The sequence below is a fragment of the Myotis nattereri genome (genome assembly GCF_964212035.1).
Source record: "Myotis nattereri genome assembly, chromosome: 7".
NCBI classification, from domain to species: Eukaryota; Metazoa; Chordata; class Mammalia; order Chiroptera; family Vespertilionidae; genus Myotis; species Myotis nattereri.
The window spans coordinates 28364524-28386686 of NC_138082.1; the positions used below are offsets into that span (position 1 = coordinate 28364524).

The 22163-nt window shown below is 41.5% G+C and overlaps 1 protein-coding gene across 7 annotated transcripts in view; it reads left to right on the forward strand.

Moving 5' to 3' along the window:
- Nucleotides 1-2712: 2712 nt before the first annotated feature.
- Nucleotides 2713-22163, forward strand: part of AGFG1 (ArfGAP with FG repeats 1) — a 74382-nt gene continuing 54931 nt past the window's right edge. For 6 of the 7 annotated variants that reach the window (XM_081095786.1, XM_081095787.1, XM_081095788.1 and 3 more), the window contains exons 1-2: nucleotides 2783-2963; nucleotides 11996-12089. In XM_081095786.1, the coding sequence (XP_080951912.1) occupies nucleotides 2797-2963; nucleotides 11996-12089 (261 nt within the window). In that variant the 5' untranslated portion in view covers nucleotides 2783-2796. Of the gene's footprint in view, nucleotides 2964-11995; nucleotides 12090-22163 lie in introns of all 7 variants that reach the window. The other variant, XM_081095791.1, reaches the window with a different exon arrangement.

The window sequence follows — 22163 nt, forward strand, 5'->3', positions numbered from 1 at the left end:
TTCTTGGGATTTTCAAAAGTAGAAACCCACTTTGATATAATATACGGTATGAAACAACCAAAGCTCAGGTCAGATGGGTTTTCAGCTCTGCTTGGAGAACACATCTTGGACTTCACTTGAACTTCACCTTAGAAATACCTTCTCCCACTTCTTTGAAATAAGAACAACACAATAATAAAACAACCGTTTATTAAGCTGCTTGTACAAGGTACTGCAGTCATGCCTCCTGGTTTGGGCATTTATCAGATGATAGACCATGGAGAGATGAACAAGCCAAAAACATACAAATGACAAGTGAGCTTTATAAGTATAGAAACAGAGAAGTAAGCCATTGGCTGTTGGGTAAGTGGATGTGTTGCTGATGAATAAGTGACTGCCAGTATTTTATATTTAGCCAGAGGAGGGCTGGTAGATCAGTCCAGAATTGGACATTTCTCATTTCCTAAATAGCCCAGGGCCCTGCTACAGTGACATTCCAGTTGATCTTAAGTCAAGGGTGTTGCCCAAAAGACTCAAGAATCAAGTTTAAGAGGTTCTTGTTGGCCAGTGATAAGACCATGTGAGCACCAAGGATATGAAACACATCAAATACAGTGGGGCCTTGACTTACGAGTGTCCCGACTAACGAGTTTTTCTAGATACGAGCAGTCTCTCGGCCGATTTTTTGCTTTGAGTTGCGGGCTAAAATTCGGGTTACAAGCCAGCTTCAGATACCCCACCACTAGTTGGCGTAGCGAACGTCACAGTGAACGCCACAACCTCAGCCCAGCATCACGTGTCTCACTCGTTCACTTTATGATTTGACATATGAGTAATTTGAGTTAGGAGCTCTGCCACGGAACGAATTAAACTTGTAAGTCAAGGCCCCACTGTAGTTTGAAATTCTTGAGTTTATAATGACACTAAAAAAAATAATCACTATTGCAAGGCGATACAAAACCAATATGAAACCTGGATGCGAATCCTACTTTCCCATTCACCAGCTGAGTGCCTTGGAAACTTCCCTCTCTGGTTCTGAGGGGCACGAAGGGTTTCTAACATCCTGCAGGTTGTGGATCCTCACAATGATGAAGAGATTTGGGTCCTGCAACCTGACTGTCTGGGTTGGAATTTTAGTTTTCCCATATGTATCCTTGGGATATATATATCTAGATTTTGTAAAACGTAAAGAATGCTTACTTTAAAGGGTTCCTGTACTGAATGCAATCTATAAACATTGAACACACAGCCTCTGGCTCAGGGGGTGGTGAGCTGTTTGGAGCCTAGATTCTTAGATAACACATAGTAAACACCAAATAAGCAGCAGGATTAAATAGCTAGAAGTATGAAGAAAACACCTCACAGCAAATTTATGGAGAGCAGCTTTCCAGGAAGGTGGGCTGCAACCTTCAATTGGTTGATTGGGCTGAGGGTAGTGGCCTGCCATGGCAGCAGGTGTGATGCAGCCTTCCAAGTGGTTCTCAGCTTGGTTGACTCATCTCCCTCTCCCACGGTTCCCCATTTGGCAACGTCTGGGGGTTTTTGGTTGCCACAACTGTGGGAGAGGTCCTCAGGCAAAGGACAGAGCGGCTGCTTAGAATCCTACAATGCATAGACCTCCCACACATCAAAAATGACCTAGCTCAAATGTCAATACTAATGGCAAGTTTAGAAACCCTGATTTAGAGAGAACAGCAAGGGTAAGGGTCCTGGGCCAGAAGGGAGTTTGCTGTGGTCAGGGTGCCAATGGAAATCCAGTGTAGCTGAGTTAACCAGGAGGAAGTGATGGAGGCTGGGCTAGAAGATAGAACGCTTTTTAGAGTATAGTGTGGAACCTGGAATTATCTCCAAAAGCAGTGAGCAGCCCTTGGAGAGTTTTAAGTAGGGGAGGAAGGTAACCCATGTAATGCGCTATGTACATCTAAGAGCTTAAATAAATATTGTCTATTATTATTTTTTAATAAATTTTTTTTATTGATTTCAGAGAGAAAAGGAGCGGGAGAGAAACATCAATGACGAGAGAGAATCATTGGATAGCTGCCTCTTGCATGCCCCCTACTGGGGATCGAGCCCTCAACCTGGGCGGAATTGAACTGGGGACCCTTCAGTCCACAGACCAACACTAGGCTGTATATATATATATATATATATATATATATATATATATATATATATATATGTATTAATTTCAGGATGGGAGCGGGAGAGAGGTAGAAACTTCAATGCAATGGTGAGGATCATTGGCTGCCTTCTAAAAGGACCCCCACCGGGGATGGAGCTGGCAACCCGGCATGTGCCCTTAACCGGAATCAAACCCGGGATCCTTCAGTCTGCAGGCTGACGCTCTATCCACTGAGCCAGACGGGCTGGGGCAAATACTATCTATTATCATCATCCCTTGTCTATGCTCCCTCCTTGGCCCCAGCCAGAATCCCGGTCTCAGCGTGGCCGCAGTGACTCCTCCTGGCCAGCAGGGGGCGCCAGCCGCACTTGGCCTACGGCCGCTCGGGGCGGGCCTCCTCTTGCCGTCCCCCTCTCTCGGCTTCTCCCTTCTGGAGAAGTCGGGAAGGTGGCGGCGGCGGCGACGGCGGCTGTCCCGGCCGGGCCGGTTGGTGTGGGCGGTCAGTCCGCGCTCCGCAGCGCCCGCGCCGCGCCCAGCCCAGTGGACTCGAGCGGCGGCGGAGGCCGGCCCGGTGCGGGGGCGCGCGCGGACCGAGGGCGGCGGCCGCGGCCAGGGCGGCCCGTGGGAGCGCGGGCCCCCGGCGCAGCGCCGCCCGGCTCCCGGCCCTGCCGGCCTGCTCCCCGGGCGCCGCGACCATGGCGGCCAGCGCCAAGCGGAAGCAGGAGGAGAAGCACCTGAAGATGCTGCGGGACATGACCGGCCTCCCGCACAACCGAAAGTGCTTCGACTGCGACCAGCGCGGCCCCACCTACGTGAACATGACGGTGGGCTCCTTCGTCTGTACCTCCTGCTCCGGCTGCCTGTGAGTGGGGCGGCGGCGGGTGGGGAGAGGCCCGCCGGGCCGGGGCGGGGGCTCCGCGCGGCCGGGGCGGCCGTTAGGGCGCGGGCGGGCGGCTGGGATGCGCTCGGCCCCGGCTCCGGGCTGGGATGCGCTTTCGCTTTCGCCGGCCGAGGGTCCGGGCTCGGGCCGCCTCCGGGGTCGGGGCGTGGGCGGGCTGCGGGCGAGGACGGGGCGCCCGGGCCGAGCATCGGGGCGCCCGCGGAGCCGCCGCCTCCGGGTCCCCGGCCCCCGGGGGCGCTGACCGGTGCGGCCGTGGGGGGAAGGCCGGGGGAGAGGCGCCGGAGAGGGCGTGCGGGTCCCTAGTGCCCCGCCCCTCGGCCCGGGGCGGGCGGCCCTGCGAGGCACCTGCCGGCGCCGCCGGGTGGGAGCGGCAGGGAGGACGCCTCGCCGGGGCTCCCCCCGCGGGTCCAGGGCCCCGGGTCCCTGGGAGAAAGCGGGCACTTGGCCAGAGGAACAAGATGGAGATGCCCCGAGGGCACGGGCGTGAGTCCCGGGGGAGAGTTCGGAGGCTGCATTTCGGGCGGGGGAGGGGGAGCAGCCGTGAGGGGGAGGGGTGTGGGGCAGGGTCCCGAGCGCGCCCGGAGGAGTTTGGAGAGAGCTGGGTGGGAAGAAGGCATCGCCGGGAGCTGTGTCATCGGACGTGGCGGCGGCGTCCGCACGGGTCCCCTGCCCGGACCCGGGTGTCGGGCTGAGCCCGGGAGCGGGGAGGCGCAGACCCGGAGACCACCGGCTTGACTTCCTGGGGCGGGAGGTGCTTGTTCATCTTTGCTTCAGTAAGCTTTATTTTGGTAAGGTTTTTGTTGGTGTGAAATTACTTTTGCAAAGTTTGCAGATGATTTGGGAACTGACAGGTTGCTTTTCTGCAGTTATTTCAGTATGTATAGATTCTAAGCAAGTCAATTGACGAAGTAGTGCTTACTAAATGTTAAGAGCTTTATTGCTCCAAAACACCTCGTTCTTTCGTTTGTACTATTCTTTCGAATAATTTGGTTACTCCCCTCTCTCCAACTTACACACACACACACACACACACACACACACACACACACACCCTTTGTCATGTTAGTACTGAGACAAAGTACATGGCATATGAGAAAACATACTTGGAAAATGCAGGACATGTCCAGTAGTGTACGATTTGCTTTTATTTTTAAGTTGGGCACAAAGAGGCATTATTAGTCTTCTAAGTCTTATTTCTTCGACAAACATTTACTGGTGCCTCGTAGGCTCTGAGTGAAGGTGTGGGGTGTTCTTACAAATGCAGCGAAGTTCTTGTTCTTTTGGTGCTTACATTCTAGTAGGGGAAATGGTAAAGTGGAGAAAAATGTCAGGGGTAAGTATGCACTAAAATAGTATGATAGGAGAGACCTCCTCTGAGGTTACTTTTAGATTGGCAGTCAGGGAAGCACGGAGAATTTGACAAGTAGTGAAAGTACTGAATTACCCCAGCATGGTCCAGCTGGGGTGGTATCTGAGATTGTCTGGTTCATGATTGTCACTTACAAATAGTTAAGTGACTTATGTTGGGCAACTTTGGTTCTAAAAATGAAGTCAGTAGTTCAGTTCTTTTTAAGTGTATTTGACATTAATTATGTGCATAATAAGTATGTGTTTTACTTATAACACAAGGTCCTTTGATATATTTTAAGTATTTGGTTTGAAAAATATATGTATTTATTGTTCCTGGATTTTGACATCTTTGTAGCCCTTTATAAGTACAGTGGGGAACATTTAATTTATTGCAGCAAATGCATAATACCAAGAACTACTTACAAATTTCCTAGATTCCACGTTTCAGAAACATTCTGTGTAAAAGTATACCTCAGTGTGATGACAGTTGCTTATTTTAGTGGGGTTTAATCTATAATAGATAGTGCTTCGTATCTCTGTTTAGTGGTGATTCCACACAGACTTATTGGTCACTTGGCCTGTGTCAGACACTGTGGGAGGCATTGATGTTAGGTGGATCCTCCTATCCTTAAGGGGTTTGCATTCTAAGTATATACATTTAGTTACAATACATTATAACATTTCCTTTCTTTGAATGAGCTACCCATGAAATATGTAAATGATAGAGAAAATTTCATAGAGGACTTGAAGCCTGAGCAAAGACCTTTAAACCCAAGATCCATTTGGCAGGTAGGTTCATGTAGTTGAAAGATCAGGTATTTATGAGCTAGATAAACCTGGTTTTGAATCCTGGCTCCACTACTAGCTATGTGGTTTGGAGAATGCCACTCAGCCTCTTTGAACTTGAGTTTCCTCATCTATCACATGTTTTACCCTGTAGATTTTGGATGTATATTAGGTTTCAATATTTGAGATAATGTGTCTGTAACATTTCATACAATGTCTGGTTCATGATAGATGCTCAATAAATGAGAGGCATTGTTAACAAGGTGGAGAGGACATTTCCCAGGTAGGGAACAATATATGAAATACATCAAAATGAGAATAACTTTATAAAAATCTCTCAGGTTTGATTTTTTAGATTTAACTCAAAACCTGACTCAAATTGGTTAAAAAATATAAAGGGGATTATTGTTTGGTTTTAAGTAAGACTTTATCCAATGGCTTAATGAGGTTGCCTAGATTTCCCTGGTCCAAAGATGGCTGCCTCCAGCTCCCAAAGCTGCCTATCGTCCTTCCAGCTTGTCCAGACGTTCTGCAGTTCACTCTGGTTAGCTTGAACCAGTGCCTTTATTGGACACCTGTTCTATGCTGACTTCATTGGAAGCACGAGGATCCCCAAATAGAATTCCCAAGTCAGAAATCTGGTATTCTTGGGAATGGATGGTGGATCAAATGTCTACTGCAGAAATACTGAAGGGACTGTAAGCTCCTGGGGATTCTTTTTCTTTCAAAATCAATAATGCAGGAAAATAATTTAACGGTAATATAACTATTGAGTTTAATAATAAATAAGTATTTATTATTTATTTATGGCATAATTGAAAGAATGTGAATTTTGAAGTCAGATTTTTGACACCTCTGCAAGCTTTACGACTTAGGGCAAGTATTAGCCAGTCCATAATGTGTGCGGATTGGCCTGGAGCCATCCCCTCAGCCTCAGTTTCTTCATTTGTGATAAGAAGATGATAGAAGGTTGCTATTCATTGAACAAATACTAAATGAGAGGGCAGGGCTTATGTAGTAGATATAAAACAGGGGTGGGCAAAAGACCGATACAGTTGTTTGTATGGGAAATCCTATAAAATAAAAGGCTAATATGCAAATTGAACAGCAGAATGACTGGTTGCTGTGAGGGCACTGAAAACCACAGGGCAGATGCTCAATGCAGGAGCTGCCCCCTGGTGGTCAGTGTGCTCCCATAGTGGGAGCACCGCTCAACCAGGAGCTGGGCTCACAACTGGCAAACTCAGGGGTGGTGGCAGGAGCCTCCACAGCAGTCAGACATCACCTGAGGGCTCCCGGACTGCAAGAGGGCACAGACTGGACTGAGGGACGACCCCCCCCTCCCCCCTCCGCCGAGTGAACGAATTTCGTACACTGGGCCTCTAGTAATACAATTATTAGTAATAATACAAGAATAAACTGTGGTTCATGTACTCACAAGTCTAAACCTGCTTTTGCCCACCCCTGTATTTTAAAGAAGGCATACTAGCTGCCATTCAGAAACCTTGATGTGCCTAGAAAATTCCCATACACAGTAAATGGTGTACACTATCGGAATTCTAAACTTTAAGATAGTCACATCTTTTATCATTAATTTAACAATATCTTTGTTTAAGTAAATTAAATGCTAATATTACTAGACTCAGAGCTAATATTTTCTTTATTTTCAGAGGGCTTTCTTGTATTTGTGTATGATTTTCATTCAGAGTACATAATTCATTTCAGATTGTGAAACTTGAAAATAGTCTTCAGGTTTAGATATAGTTAAACTTTTCTTTATTGAGGCAGAATGGGGTGATGTAGCAGGTTGATTTGTCACTGTCAGGTTCTATCAACAGAAATACTTCTGTTACAACCGATAATAAGATGTTAAATACTTAATTTTAGACCAAATTGTTTGTTTTGTGTAGACTAGCATTAGTATAACCAGGGAATAATATAAGAATTGTTCTATCCTTAAAAAAGGATTCATAGCCCTGGCAGGTGTTGCTCAGTGGTTAGAGCAGGGGTGGGCAAACTTTTTGACTCGAGGGCCACAATGGGTTCTTAAACTGGACCGGAGGGCCGGAACAAAAGCATGGATGGAGTGTTTGTGTGAACTAATATAAATTCAAAGTAAACATCATTACATAAAAGGGTACGGTCTTTTTTTTTTTTTTTTTTTTAGTTTTATTCATTTCAAACGTGCCGGATCCCGCCCGCGGGCCGTAGTTTGCCCACGACTGGGTTAGAGTGTCGGCCTGTGAACTGGAGGGTCTCGAGTTCTATTCCCAGTCAAGGGCACTGCCTGGGCTGTGGGTTCACTCCCTGTCCCTGGTCAGGAGCATGCAGGAGGCAACCAATTGATGTCTCTCTCACATCAGATAGGTCTCTCTCCCTCCCTCCCTCCCTCCCTCTCTCCCACTGTCTGTTAAAGAGAAAAATATCCTCGAGTGAGGATTAACAACAACAAAGTTACTATTTTTCAGAAAGTGTTTAGATAAAATAAAAAATAACTTTTGAGAAATATATACTTTGTTTCTGTTAATATCCGCTATTTTATGTGCACAGTACATTTAATCTTGGAATTTTACCGGTGGATAAATGTAGCTGGATAGTAACTTAAACTCTATTAATTTTGTGTGCATTTTGACTTACAGTGAATCTTGCAAGAATATTAACTTTTTAAAATTAAAGTTGAACAGATGAAAAGAGGCATTTTATTTATTTTTATATAGTTACTAGAGACCTGATGCACGAAAATTCATGCAAGAGTAGGCCTTCCTTCCCCTGGCTACCGGCACCGGCTTCCCTCTGGCACTGGCTTCCTTCTGGTACCAGGAACCCGGGCTGCTTCCCTCCTCCGGCTGCCCACAGGCACCTGGGACCCGGGCTGCCTTCTTCCTCCTGCTGCCCACAGGCACCTGACCCGGGCTGGCTTCCCTCTGGCCCCGGCTTTGTCAGGAAGAACATCCAGAATGATGTCGGAAGATGTCTGGTCTAATTAGCATATTACCCTTTTATTGTTATAGATAGATTAGCAGTAGATTATAATCAAATATCCTTTAGGAGTTCTGCTTATAGATAGAATTTATTTCCTCATGAGGTCACAGTGGGCAGTGACTTATATCCTTAAATTCCTGTTTACTTAAAAAAAAAGTTTTTATTGATTGCAGAGAGAGGGAGAGAGAAACATCAATGAGAGAGAGAAACCTGTATTGGCTGTCTCCTGCACATCCTCTACTGGGGATCTGGCTGCAACCCATACATGTGCTCTGACCAGTAATCGAACCCAGTGACCTGTCATTTCATGGGACGATGCTCAACCAACTGAGCCACTAGTGCTGGTCTCCTTTTCACTTTTTTTAGTGCTATAACATGGTTACATTCAGGGAGATATTTTGACAATGTAGTACAATTTAAATTTATTGTAAGTGGGAAAACTATTTGATACATTTTCAGTTGCTAAATTTTGCAGGCTCTATGATGGGGGAAAGTAGGGAAATCAGTACAACTAATAATATGAGAAGATATGAAAATTCTTCCTCATTTCTCTCTTCAAATCTTTATCTCTTACTCAATAAATATTGGTGGCTCTAACTTGGAACACTAACTTAGAACAGTTGTGTTGAGTAGGTATGTATTTCTTCAAAAGTACTAGTATATAGTAAAGAAACTTGATATTTTTGGGAAATGTAAAATAATCACTCAAGTTTTCTAGGAATGCCTTTTTTTTATCAATTAAAGAAAACACCCTGTAAGTATATATCAGGTTTAATATTGACAAGAACTGTTCATTTTTCATTCTTTTTTTAATTTAATTTTTAATTCAATTTTGATTTTTATCAAAAGAATACATCATATAGTTTAAAAATAGAAAGCTTATAGTGAACAAAAATAGACATCTATTACCTCCTTCCATTTCTTATTACCATAGACAGTGATGTTGGACTCTTGTCTGTTTCCTCTTTCTATTTATGACCCTCCAAACCCCCCAACCTTTGTCTGATTTATTTGGTAATCTTTCAAGGGTTCTGTGGTGGGAATCAACTCTAGCTGGCTTCTCCCGACCCTGCAGGAGCTTCAGTTTTTATTTCTACTCTGTAAAGGCAGTTGCTGCTGGCTCCTCACGTTTTACCTCCCAAATTTTGTTGTTCAAGAGCAATAGTGTGCTTGGGGCTCCCCCTTGTTCTCTTTCCCTCTGCCTCTTTCTGGGCCAGTGCATTCAGTGCCTTTGCTGTTCTTTCAGAGGGTTTAGAGAGAGAGTAAAGGCATTCTTCAGTTTTGTCTACTTTTTACTGGAATGTCTTAATTAAGTTGTTACTTGAGTATTATTTTCTAGATGCTTGCCCTAAGTGTAAAAAGGAAGTTACAGTGTAATAATTGCGATTTTCAGAAAAACAAAATAACAACTGTGTTTTACACCATGGTGTGTGTGTGTGTGTGTGTGTGTGTGTGTGTGTGTGTGTGTGTGTGTATTTTCAGTGTTTTAAAGTTGGGTTCTGGATGATATTAAATAACTAGTATTGGAATAGATTTAAATGTCAAATTAACTTTATTACTTTATGCCAACAATAGCAAACCCTTAAATTTCCATAGCCTATTGGCAATATTTTACCAGCTTCTCCCCCAGCAGGGGAAAAACAATTTAATAACACTAACTAAATAAGCTTTCTTACTTATTCATCCAGCACACATTGTTATTTGAGATGAACAAATGGGTATTAGCAAGATTGTTTGAGGCATAGTTAAGAGCAGCATATGGAATGAGTCACACCATCTGGTTGCATTGATACCTGGGTGGTGGTTGTTAAAACTCCCAACTCCTGGGATCTGCATATGACTTAATTATACTGCAAAAACATATTGGACTACACCAGTAGGTGAGTTTGGAACATCTTAAAACCAATTAACTGGCAAACATCTTTCAAAATATCAATACTGCTATTATTAAATGAGTCATTATTTAAATTATATATATACACATATACTAACCTGGAGACTTAAAATATGTTTTTAGGATCCAGAATGGGTAGTACCTCTATATTGGCACGGTAAAAATGATGTGGTATACTTGCTCAACACTTATTCAATAGTTATGACTAATGTCATTACAGTAAAATGTTTACAAACACTGAATTCACATGACAGCTAGACAAGGTTAGAGAAAAAGGGAAGTGGCACTAACTTCCAGGAATACACCTTAAAAATAATTAGATAAATAAAAATTCATTTTTGATCAATTAAAGATTTTGTTCATTAATGATATCTTATAGGTGGAAATTTCTGTGTTCAGTTTCTTCTGCTATGCAATCTCCATTTCTGTTTTATGACTCACCAAGAGCTAGAAGGAAAATAATTTGTTAATTTAAAATTTAAACCAAACCTAACTCAACACAGAATTCTCTACTTTGAAATGTGAAGCAGATAAAGTGCAATAGAGTGTGCCATCTATCTCTGAAAGTTAGAGGGAGAGAAAGAAGGACAGGATATGAAGGTTGAGTGGCTCTGTTACTTATGAATTCTCTTTATTGTTTTGATTTAAAATAACATTACATACCATTTTTAATTACTCAAAGATGTTTCCAGAATATTTTTGAAAGACTTTGGTTCGTAATTTTACAGCATTGTTAAATTTCAGTTAGCATGGATGATTGCAAGATGACTGTTCTGTAAGAGTATTGATAATCTGCTCTACAACCTGGATTCCAAATGACCCCTTTACCAGAGGACATGACTGTCAAAGTAATTTTATGAGACTTTGTATAAATTACTTTGTTACTTTGCAGAAATTATATGACCCTTATTCTTCTGGGCGGAGTAGCCACTTTGTGATATTTGGACAAAATGTAAATAGTTCTGAATCTCTCTGAGCACATTTCTGTTCACTTTTTTATGTGCATGATAAAACATCAAGAAACTCAAGAGATAGCGTCTTAAGGCCGTCTGTACAGAAAAGACATCAAGGTTGTAAAAGACCTTAAAAATCATTTAATCATGTATCTACCTATTTTTCAGTTCCCCTCTCCAGGGCCCTACTGTTTTCTCTTGAACACTTACTGCCTTATGAGGTGATTAATAATGTCCCTTATTATCAAACCTCACTTGAATTGATGAAGAGAGAGAACTTTATTCTTATTGTTAATAACTTTGCTTCCTTAGGTTAGTTTAATTTTCTAAATTAGCCTCAAACTTAAAGGTATAGCTATTTGATTAGAATATTTGTGTAGCTCCATGCATAACACATTATCATTTTTTAAAAAATATATTTTATTGATTTTCTACAGAGAGGAAGGGAGAGGGATAGAGAGTTAGAAACATCAATGAGAGAGAAACATTGATCAGGTGCCTCCTGCACACCCCCCACTGGGGATGTGCCCGCAACCAGGGTACATACTCTTTACCGGAATCTAACCTGGGACCCTTCAGTCCTCAGGCTGACGCTCTATCCACTGAGCCAAACCAGTTAGGGCTTATCATATTTTCTTAAAAATGAAAATATTAAATAATCAATTACTTTTTGAATTCTTTACCATAGGGCTCTCTCACATATGTCATCTTCTCCCTTCATCAGAACACACTAAAGCACTGTTTGTGTTTCCTAGAAGGTCATGTGTTATAGGTACTATGTGTTTCTAACTAGGTAGTCACTGAATTTATCTCTAAGTATATTATTTAGTGTGGGTCTAGCCAAACTTACCTTGACATATCTGTTGTGGGGATTAATAGTTCAAAATAATTTTTAAAGATACCTTTAGTTTATGAAATAAAAGCATTGTTCCAAGTTTAAATGTGCTAGCTAAAAATGTTTTGCATTGATACATAATTTTAAAATTATAGTATATAATAGTAAATTTGTAAAATATTTTCTTTCTTAGGCGAGGGTTAAATCCACCACACAGGGTGAAATCTATCTCCATGACAACATTCACACAACAGGAAATTGAATTCCTACAAAAACATGGAAATGAAGTAAGTGTTTTTACAATTTCAACTTTTTTGTTGGCAGCCATTTTAATAAGATTTAATAAGTTGTTTAGAATGGTGAATTTCACTGTCTTAAAAAAAGTTATTTTTGTATTTTATATTTAGGTATTTTAGTATATAGTCATTTAATTTATTTAGAATTAATGTTTGCTATCTAAGTACTTTGCTTTAACCTGAGGTGAAATACATATATTTAAAATTCATCAGTGATGACTTATAAAAGGCATTTTAGAAGATGTCTAGTATTGGAGTAACTGTTAGTCTTTGCTTTAAAAGATTTTTTTTTAAAAAAAACTTTATGGTGTTATCGTAAACTTTTGTTAGGCTGTTGTGTGATCAGCTTTCACTTGAGCTCCCCTCCTTCCTATATACTACATTTTATGTGATGTTTAATGTTATATTGAACTGGTGCTCAGAAGGAAGGAGGCTGGTAGTTCTGAGGGCACAGCATAGTGTCATGGGAAACCCAATAGTGTAAATATTTGGAGAGGAGTGTTGTCCTTCCACTCTGTTTTATTGGGCTTCCAGTAATTCCCTTCTGTTTGTTTGCTTTTTTGTTTTTAGTCCCATATTTTGCATTAGTAAAAGTTGGTGATGTAATATTTTTTTAAAACTATTACAAAAAAATCATAAAGAAAGTGGGCATATTTTATGACCTGCAGTAAGATGAGCCAGTCACCTAATTAATTAATAGCCATTATACTTTTACTAGTAGCCTGGTGCACGAAATTTGTGCACATTAAAAGGGAATTAATTAGCGGAGATATTTTAATATTGCTATTTGCCCTTTCTCTATAATAGAAGTGTGAGAGATGAAAGGAAATTAGTAAAATGTATACGAAAATAATATATAAATTTATTAATAAATAAAAGTAACAAAAGGATATAACAACAACAGAGGCATGATATAAAAACGACAAAAACATGATATGAAAACAAATAGGATACAAAAACAACAGTGATGCAAACAATGACTGGTAAAGTGATTAAACTTATTCTAATATCTCCCTGTATACCACATTAAGAGTGAAAACACTTTCAGAGTGCTTGACTAATTTCCCTTGTGATGAAGTATTTAGAACTTTAACTAACGTCACATGCTCTTCAAACTCGAGAGAAAGCAACATATAACTGACCATGTGCGAAAACAGGTTCAGGTAGGAATATGCCTACCCTATCTAGAGTTTGTCCTTGTGATTTATTAATAGTCATCACAAATGCTGGCATCACCGGAAACCGTCATTGAATCAATTTAACTGGGAGGCCAGTGTCAGATGGGGACAAATTAATTCTTCGAATCAGAACAACCTCTCCTTCTGCAGATCCTGTTAATACTTCAGCTTTGATAATGTTAGGTCGTAATCTTTTGATAATAAATCTGGTACCATTGCAAAGACCCCATTTACTATTGAGATTTCTCAATAGCATGATGATTGCACCCACTTTCAATTTTAATTTATGACACGGCATTCCAGAAGGAGTAATACTATTAAGAAATTCGATCGAAAAATTTTCCTTTTCACCATCATCTGTGGAATCAATGGAATCATCACTCAAATATGTGTGAAAATCTCCATTGAGTATATCCAAAATTTCTTCATTTAATTTTTGAACATGCTCAATTTTTGGACAAAGAATTGCATGTTTAGATATATTTTTAACACATTTGTATGCGGGAAACGTATTTATACGTTTTATGTATTTATACGTTCTACCAGTGTAAGTAGAGCACGGGACACGTATTAATACGTTTTTTATAGACTAGTGGTAGAATGCGGGTAACGTATAAATACGTAAACTAAAGTGCCGGGGTCCAACCCCAGCGGGTCCAGGGGTCCCCAAAGATGTGGACGGAGTTGGCGAAGAAGGAATGACACGGAGGCAGCGTTCAGTTGATCATCATAGCCGGGTTCTCTTGTCAGGGTCTCCTGCCAAGTTCTGGTCTGGATCTCCAGTGAAGTTCTGGCTAGGATCTCCAGCCAGGTTCTGTGTCCATGTTCTCTTGCTAGGTTCTCCAGCCAGGTTCTCCAGATTCTCCAGCCAGGTTCTGTAGCCATGTTCCCTCGCTAGGTTCTCCAGCCAGGTTCTGTCCAGGTTCTCCAGCCAAGTTCAGTCACCAGGTTCTAGTCAGGTTCTCTTGCCAATTTCTGTAGTCAGGTTCAGTCCAGGATCTTTTGCCATGTTCTCTCCAGCGAAGTTCTTCTGTCTGTAGGTTCTGTGTAGGTGCTGTCTTCTTTCTGTCTCCTAAGTTCTGTGTCTTGCTGTCTTATTACATCTGTATTTATACCAGTTGATTTTAATCCCGTCAATCTCTATTACAAAGGTTAGGGCGTTTCTTATCTCCATTCCAGGGAGTAAAGATTATGTAGCTTAAGCATGATTGTTCATAGTTAAAGTGATTAATTACCCGCCTGGCACTTAGTTGAGGGGTTTTATTCCCTCCCTAACTTCAGGGAAAAATTCCTACCTGGGGAAACAACCTTTCTAGGAGAGGCATCCCCTCCCTGACTTCAGGGAAAAATTCCTACCTGGGGAAACAACCTTTCTCGGAGAGGTGACCTTGGTTAAAACACACAGCGCTAAGGGGAGCAAACATATTAAGAACAGTATGCTATATATGCCAGGTCCCTTGAAACAGCAAGGATGGACCGGCTCCCGGCACTAAAGTTATCGTAATTTTACTGAACTTTGCCATTTGCGCAAAAAATTAGCAAAAATGGCCCGCGCCACCTGTTAGCGCATGATAAAAACTACCCGCAAACAATATGTTAATATTACCTATAGATATAATACTTCCAAAGGTAGCTTCAATAATAGATCTATTACAACTCATTTCACAGGGGATTTCAATAATATCCATTCCTAAATGAAAACTGCTATCAAGTTTGCCATCTCCAAGTTTTACTAACCATCCACTATAAGCAGAATCCTCTGATCTCCTATTTGTTGTAAGTGACAACTTTATAAAACATCCCCAAACATTGCAGTACTTTACACTCGTTTGTACTATGGCCAATCCCATAGCATGCGGTACAATACTGAGACATTGTTGAAAATCCCCTCCAAGAAGGAGAACTTTCCCACCAAATACAACATTCAGACTCGTAATTTCTCTTAGTAATCTGTCTATGGCGTTTATAGCATGACTGGATCCCATAGTGCATTCATCAATAATGAGTTGGGCCTTTTTAATAGTTTAAGCAACTTCACTCTTTATATCGAGTTTAGAAATTGAAGTTTCATTTAATGGAATCGGTAATTTATATTGGGAATGAAAGGTGCTTCCACCGAGAAGTAAATTTGCAGCAATTCCTGTAGACGCTGTGGGTAAAACAGTACCACCATGACCTCTAATATAATGTATTAAAACTTTATACAGATATGCAGGTGAATAGGATTCCTAGCTGGCAGCCCCCTGACAGCAGGCTGGCCACCTGTTGATTCCGTGAGGAAAGGGGCTCCCTCCTCCCTCCTGTCAGGGTCCGGGGTGCAGGTGAATGGGGTTCCTGGCTGGCAGGCCACTGACAGCAAGCTATCCAACAGCAGATTCTGTGAGGAATGGGGCTGCCTCCTCCCTACTACCAGGGTCTGGTTTGAAGGTTGGCCACACCCCCTGTTGGGCCAGACCCAGAGTTCTACCACGCTGTGGCCTCCACCTCAGCAACCCAGGACTGACTGCTGCTGGGCGCTCCTGGTGCTCTGAGGGTGAGTTCTTCCCTCAGGCCTTGCGGGAAACAGCTTGGGGAGGGCACAGCCCTTGGCAAGGCAATCCAGGACTCAGTGCTTCCACACTCCACTCCGAGGGTGGGTTCCTGCCTGAAACCTCGCCCTCCTGCCTGAAACCTCGCCCTCCGGGAAACAGCTGGGAGAGGGCACAGCCATTTCCAAGACGACCCCTGCAGGACTGACTTCCTTCTGGTTGGTCAAGCTTCGGGACGTGATGTTACACCCAGGGTTTTTATATAAGTAGATAGGCAATTCATCACTTCCAATAAAGGAAAGAGTAGTTTCGTTGTACTGTTCTGGTTGTATTTTTTTGATACAAGAGAAGGTAAGTGTTAAGATTTTGTTAGTTTCAATCTTCTCTCACCTTCAAAAGATATATGCAAGCATTTTTGACTCTGCGTGTCTTTCTTCCAAATACTTGATAATAATACCTTAAATTTGCTTGCCTACTTGTGATGTACATGTGTTTTTGGTTTAAAATAGTGAAGAAGTGTAAATTCAAGATTTAATGAAATATTTTTAAGTACATGGATTTCTAGAAGTGAGCACTTTGCAGTTTCCAGATTTTATAATCAAGTTCCAGACTGATTGTGGTACATTATAGGAAAATCTAAAGCTAGAAGAAAGTGCAAAAAATTTATAATGACATTTCAGTATAGAATAATATATTTACAGATTAAAATACAATTTGGACTATTTGTATAAATTTTAGAATTAGCCTAGTACTGAAAATTTTAAAATACTTTCTTAGAATGTTGACCTAGTATGCAAAATTTTGGACATCAGAATGAAATCAGAAATAAAAATATATTATTGTTTTTTTAGATTAAAAGTCTAATGACTGTAACAGAACTGGAAAGGTAACAAACAGTTCATTGGGGAAATAAGTAAAAATATTCAAACTTGTTAGTTGATAAGTTTAGGTGGAAATTGGTGCCAAAATATTAAGATTTCTCAAAAAAAAATTGTGGTAATGACACTTAACGTGAGATCTATCTTAAACATTTTTAAAGTGTACAATACAGTGTTATTGACTATAGACACAGTGCTGCAGCAGATCTCTAGCACTTACTCGTCTTACAGACTGAACTTTATACCCATTGAACAGCACTTCCCCATTCCCCCTCCCAGCCCCTGGCACACTGCTCTACTTTCTGCTTCTATGAGTTTGACTATTTTAGATCTCACATAAGTGGAATCATACAGTATTTGTCCTTCTGTGACTGGCTTATTTCACTTTAGCAAAAAGTCCTCAAGATTTATTCATGTTTCACATATGTCAAGGATTTCTGAGGGAACATTTTTTAAGACTGTAATAGCAAAATGAATTTAGAAAATATGAAAGGCGCTGCTTGATTTTAGATAACCCGTTATGTCAAAAGGTAGAAACAAAATATAAATATGAGAGATGACTGGAATGGGTTCATGACTCTTAAATTCTAAAGAGTCAGTCAAATTGATAGGCCACTTGGAATCCTCACCATGACAGTCACTGAGCTCAGTACTGTGGATGCAGTTACAGATCTGTGTGCATCGGCGGCTTAGCTGACAACACTACAGTTGAATTGAGGGAGACAGATATGTAACATATTACAATATGGTGTTAGGTAATTAAGATGAGTAAGAATTTCAGAAGTTATATGGTGACAAGGAGAGTGTTGGGAAACTCACGAAGAACATGACACGTTTGCTGGTTTTTGAGAGAAACTAGGACTTAAGCTGGCAGGAAAAGATATTGAAGGCAGAGCAAACACTGCACGAAGAAAAGGGAAATTTGCAATAGTTCTTACTGTTAGAAAACATACTGACCTTTTAAATGCTTGTTAAGGAATACAGGCATACCTTCTTGTGTCCCTAAGGACGTCTTAGAACCAAAATATTCAGGTAGGTATATTTGATTCTTTACAACATTAGCAATATCTGTGTTCTTAAAAACTTAAGGTATGTGTAAAATGTGAGGACTAATATTATGAAGTGCAGGATGGGTGGTACAACTTCATAAAAATACGGACTTCAACTGCATGTGCTTTATCGTCAGTTTACCATATTTAAACCTTTAAATCTTAAAGACAACATGCATACAAAAAAGTATACAGATTTTAACTATATAAAGAACCATACTTAAATCACATAAAATTGTGGGTGAAAAAGGCACTTTCATGCATCTTCTGTGTGAATGGGTTCACACGTGAAGATGAGTACTTCTGAAGTTAAAAGATCGAAAGTATATTGACTTTGGAAGCAGTCTTGGATCTTCTGCCCCCACATGGGAGTTTTAGTGTTCTGAGGGGCATGTTGAGTTGTCATGCCTGGGGGTGTTATTCACTTCAGCAGGTAAATTCCATGGTTGTTGAATGGCTCAGAATGTGTTGAAAGAAATAACCTACATTACACATGCTTTTCTTATTCTTCCAGACATTTTTATATGGGAAATACCTGTTAACAATCATCTGCATTACTGGTATAATTGTAAAGAACTTGTTACCAAAGAAAGTCATGCTGCCAAGTCCAGAATTAGGATGGGAGGGGACTGCCAAGTTACCTGGCAAAGGGCATGGGCACAGGGAAGCCAGTAATTGAGACCCATCAATGCAGTGGCTTAGCACATGTGAATATCTAGAGATTATTTCACTTTTCATTCAGAACTTTGAAAATTGTTTATTGTTTGGAGAATGACAACACTGATGCAACACAATTCATGGTATTTGGGTCATTAATAAAGTATATCTGTATTGGTATGCTTTAGTAGCTGTGGTAAGCAAGTAGTGTTACTACTATATGTATCAAGGACACGATTGATATTTCTAAAAGTATGTCATTAGTTTCTACAGGTATGGCTTGCAAATTAGTTGACTAGGTAAGTATCCTCAGATTCCAACAATGTGTTCACTGGAGCAGATATGTATGTTTTTGGGTTATAGAATATAGTATGCCAGAAGTTAGTAAAATATTTTGCAGCAAAGCAGTTTGCATTTAGCATTTGTTGAAATGGTTTTGAGATTTATTCCAAAATTAAAATATTTCCGCATATTATCTTATAATGCTTTCTTTTGTATCAGAAGTTGCTTTAAAAGAGAGTGTGTATGTAGTCGTTTCACCCATATGTCCTCTTTCATGATGTGGGTAAATCATGGCTCCATAGTTAAAGAAATTTCACTATTGGGTTAACTTCTGAATACCAGAGTTAATGGAAGGAGGGCTGATGAACAGTGCTATAGAGAATTAAATAAAAAGAAAATGTAGAAGTAATTTCATTTTGAAACCTACAATTTTTCTTTTCCAGTAGCAAATTTACTTTCCTGATTTTTTTTAGGACTGAGAGTAAATGGTTACTGCTGATGCTCCACAGGCATATAAACTACATGTTGAAAGGAAATCATGCATTGATTGACAGTATTTGATCTTTATGTTAGACTGGTAGCTCATCGTGCGATATCGTGCACAGTAGGCTGCCCGCCACTTCTGTGGGAGCTGGTGGGAACCGCAGCACGCCACTGGGAGCCATGCGGCTTCTGCAGGAGACAGAAGTGAGCCGCTGGCGCCCATGGGAGCCGTGCTGCTTCCACGGGAGCCAGGAGGGACCCATGCTGCTTCCATGAGAGGCGGGTCCACCGTCTCCTCTCCAGGCCTGCACTCGGCCGCGGAGGCTGCGGGTCAGCCCCTCCACCCCCCCCGCCCCTGTCCTTGTCTGCTCCGGCTCCCGGGGGCCGGCCTGAGCTGGGGTGCGGCGGCTCGCCAGCCCCTTATTTCCGTCTCCATCTCCGCTCCGGGCCTCACTTGTGTGTGCAACCTCCTCCTGTCTGGTCATGAACCGTTATGGTGTCCCAGCCTAATTTGCATATTTCATATATCCTGTCTAATACTAGACAAACATGGTAATTGACTGTGCCTTTGGTACACCTCCCATTGGCTAATCAGCGTGATATGCAAATTAGTCGCCAACAAAGACGGTGGCTAATTTGCATACTGCAGGTAGGGCAGGACAGCGTGAGTGCGAGCTGCCATCCAGGTCCCCGAGTGTGACCCCAGAAGCCGCCTTCCTGCTGCCCATGATCAGATCCGATCCCAGGCCACAAACGGGCCCCAGAAGCCGCCTGCCTGCCGTCCGTGATGGATCTGATCCCAGGTCGCACGCCGGCCCCAGATGCCCCAGAAGCCACCTGATATGGCAGTAACTCTATCAGTAAGCACTCTGAAAGTCAGTGGCATAAATGCACCAATTAAAAGACAGATTGTGAGGGTGAATCAAAAACAAAACCCACTTTAAATATAAAGACACAGATTAAAAGTAAATGAATTAAGCTGCAGCCTGTTTTGCTTAGTGGATAGAGCATTAGCCTGTGGACTGAAGGGTCCCAGGTTCGATTCCAGTCAAGGGCATGTACTTCAGTTGCTGGCTTGATCCCCAGTCCCTATCAGAGCATGTGCAGGAGGCAACCAATCAGTGGGTCTCTCCCTTTCCCTTCACTCTCTCTAAAATTCAGTGGAGAAATATCCTTGGGTGAAGATTAACAAAAACAAAGTAAATGGATTAAGTAACATTAAAGAGATTATAAGAAAAATATATTCCAAATTTTGTTGTATAATGGTTATGTTTAAATTATTAACACCTAAGAAATTGGGTGAAGGGTACATATAATATGCTGTAGTATTTTATAGTTCTCTTTTACATGTATGAGATTATTTCAAATTAAAATATTAAAAAATTAATAAAATATTAATTGAAATGTATCTGCATTACATGAAAAATCTCCTAATTGCTTCTAGCATAATTTATTAAATTGTGCTAAAATTTACAAGGGTTCAACCAAAAGATATCTTAATTCTAAATGATATAATAGAAAATATATAATAGTGCAGTTATAACTACTTATCTGAAAATAAAAGTTTAAAGAAGTGAATTTAAAGAAGGGATTAGCCAAAGAAAATATATGCACAACCCATGGACACAGACAACAGTATGGTGATGGCCAGAGAGAAGTGGGGGGCAAAAGCTGGGTAGAGGGGGCAAAGGGGGAGAAATAGGGACATCCTATATAATAATAATAAAAGGCTAATATGCACATTGACTGAACGGCAGAATGACCGGTTGCTATGATGCGCACTGGCCACCAGGGGGCAGACACTCAATGCAGGAGCTGCCCCCTGGTGGTCAGTGCACTTCCATATGGGGAGTGCCACTCAGCCAGAAGCTGGCTTGTGGCTGGCCAGTGCAGAGGTGGTGGCAGGAGCCTCTCCCACCTCTGTGGCAGCACTAAGAATGTCCAGCTAACGGTTTAGACCCAATCCCTTGGGGGCCTAAGCCTTTAGTCGGAAATCCCCCGAGGGCTCCCTGGCTGCCAGAAGGATGTCTGATTGCAAGCTTAGGCTTGTTCCCCCGGGGAGTGGGCCTAAGTCGACAGGTGGACATCCCCCAAGGGGTCCTGGACGGCAAGTGGGCGCAGGCCGGGCTGAGGGACCACCTCTCCCCCACCCGCCCACCCTCCGAGTGCACAAATTTTTGTGCACTGGCCTATAGTATATATATTATAAAAATAACCCCCAAATACCAACTATTATTTTATTGTTGTTGTTAATCCTCACCCGAGGATATTTTTCCATTGATTTTTAGAGAGAGTGGAATGGAGGGAGGGAGTGGAAGAGAGAGAGAGAGACATTGACATTGATGTGAAAGACTAGTAGCTATTTTCTAAAGCATCCTGTTCTATAAACTATTATAAGTGTTGGTCATTCTCAGTACAGAATAGTGGACTCTGAAAAGTGGAAGGCCAGTATCTGAAAGAGCCTAAGGGACATTATCAGAGCAGAAACAATAAGCTTTTGAGTGAATCCTAAATCAGTGCATGGAACTATTACATCTTTTGATTGAAAACTAAGCAATCTTACCTTAAATTGTTTCTCTATAGGGAAATAGATAAAGTTGGGTGGGGCTTGTTAAATATTTCTTGAAGTGTAGTGGTTTTGTGCGTAAGTGATCAGATTGGAGTTGGCAGGTTAAGATTATTGGACAAAGTGCCTCTGAGCCTCAGTTTCTATAAGTGTAAAATAGTAACAATAACATCTTGAAGTAAAAAGGTTGGAATGTTTTGAACTCAGGCAACCTATGAAAATTCCCAGCATATTTCTTGTTGAATAATAGAGATTCATATGCTTATTGAATCAGGATCTAAGATAGACGATGTTAATAGGATTATTAATATTAGTTTTACTCCTTGCTCAGAGTACCAGTAGTTTAATTAGGGGGATTTTTCAGTTTTCATAAAATATAATAGTGTCATTTATATTAATACTAGAGGCCCAGTGCATGAAATTCACGCACAGGTAGGGTTCCTA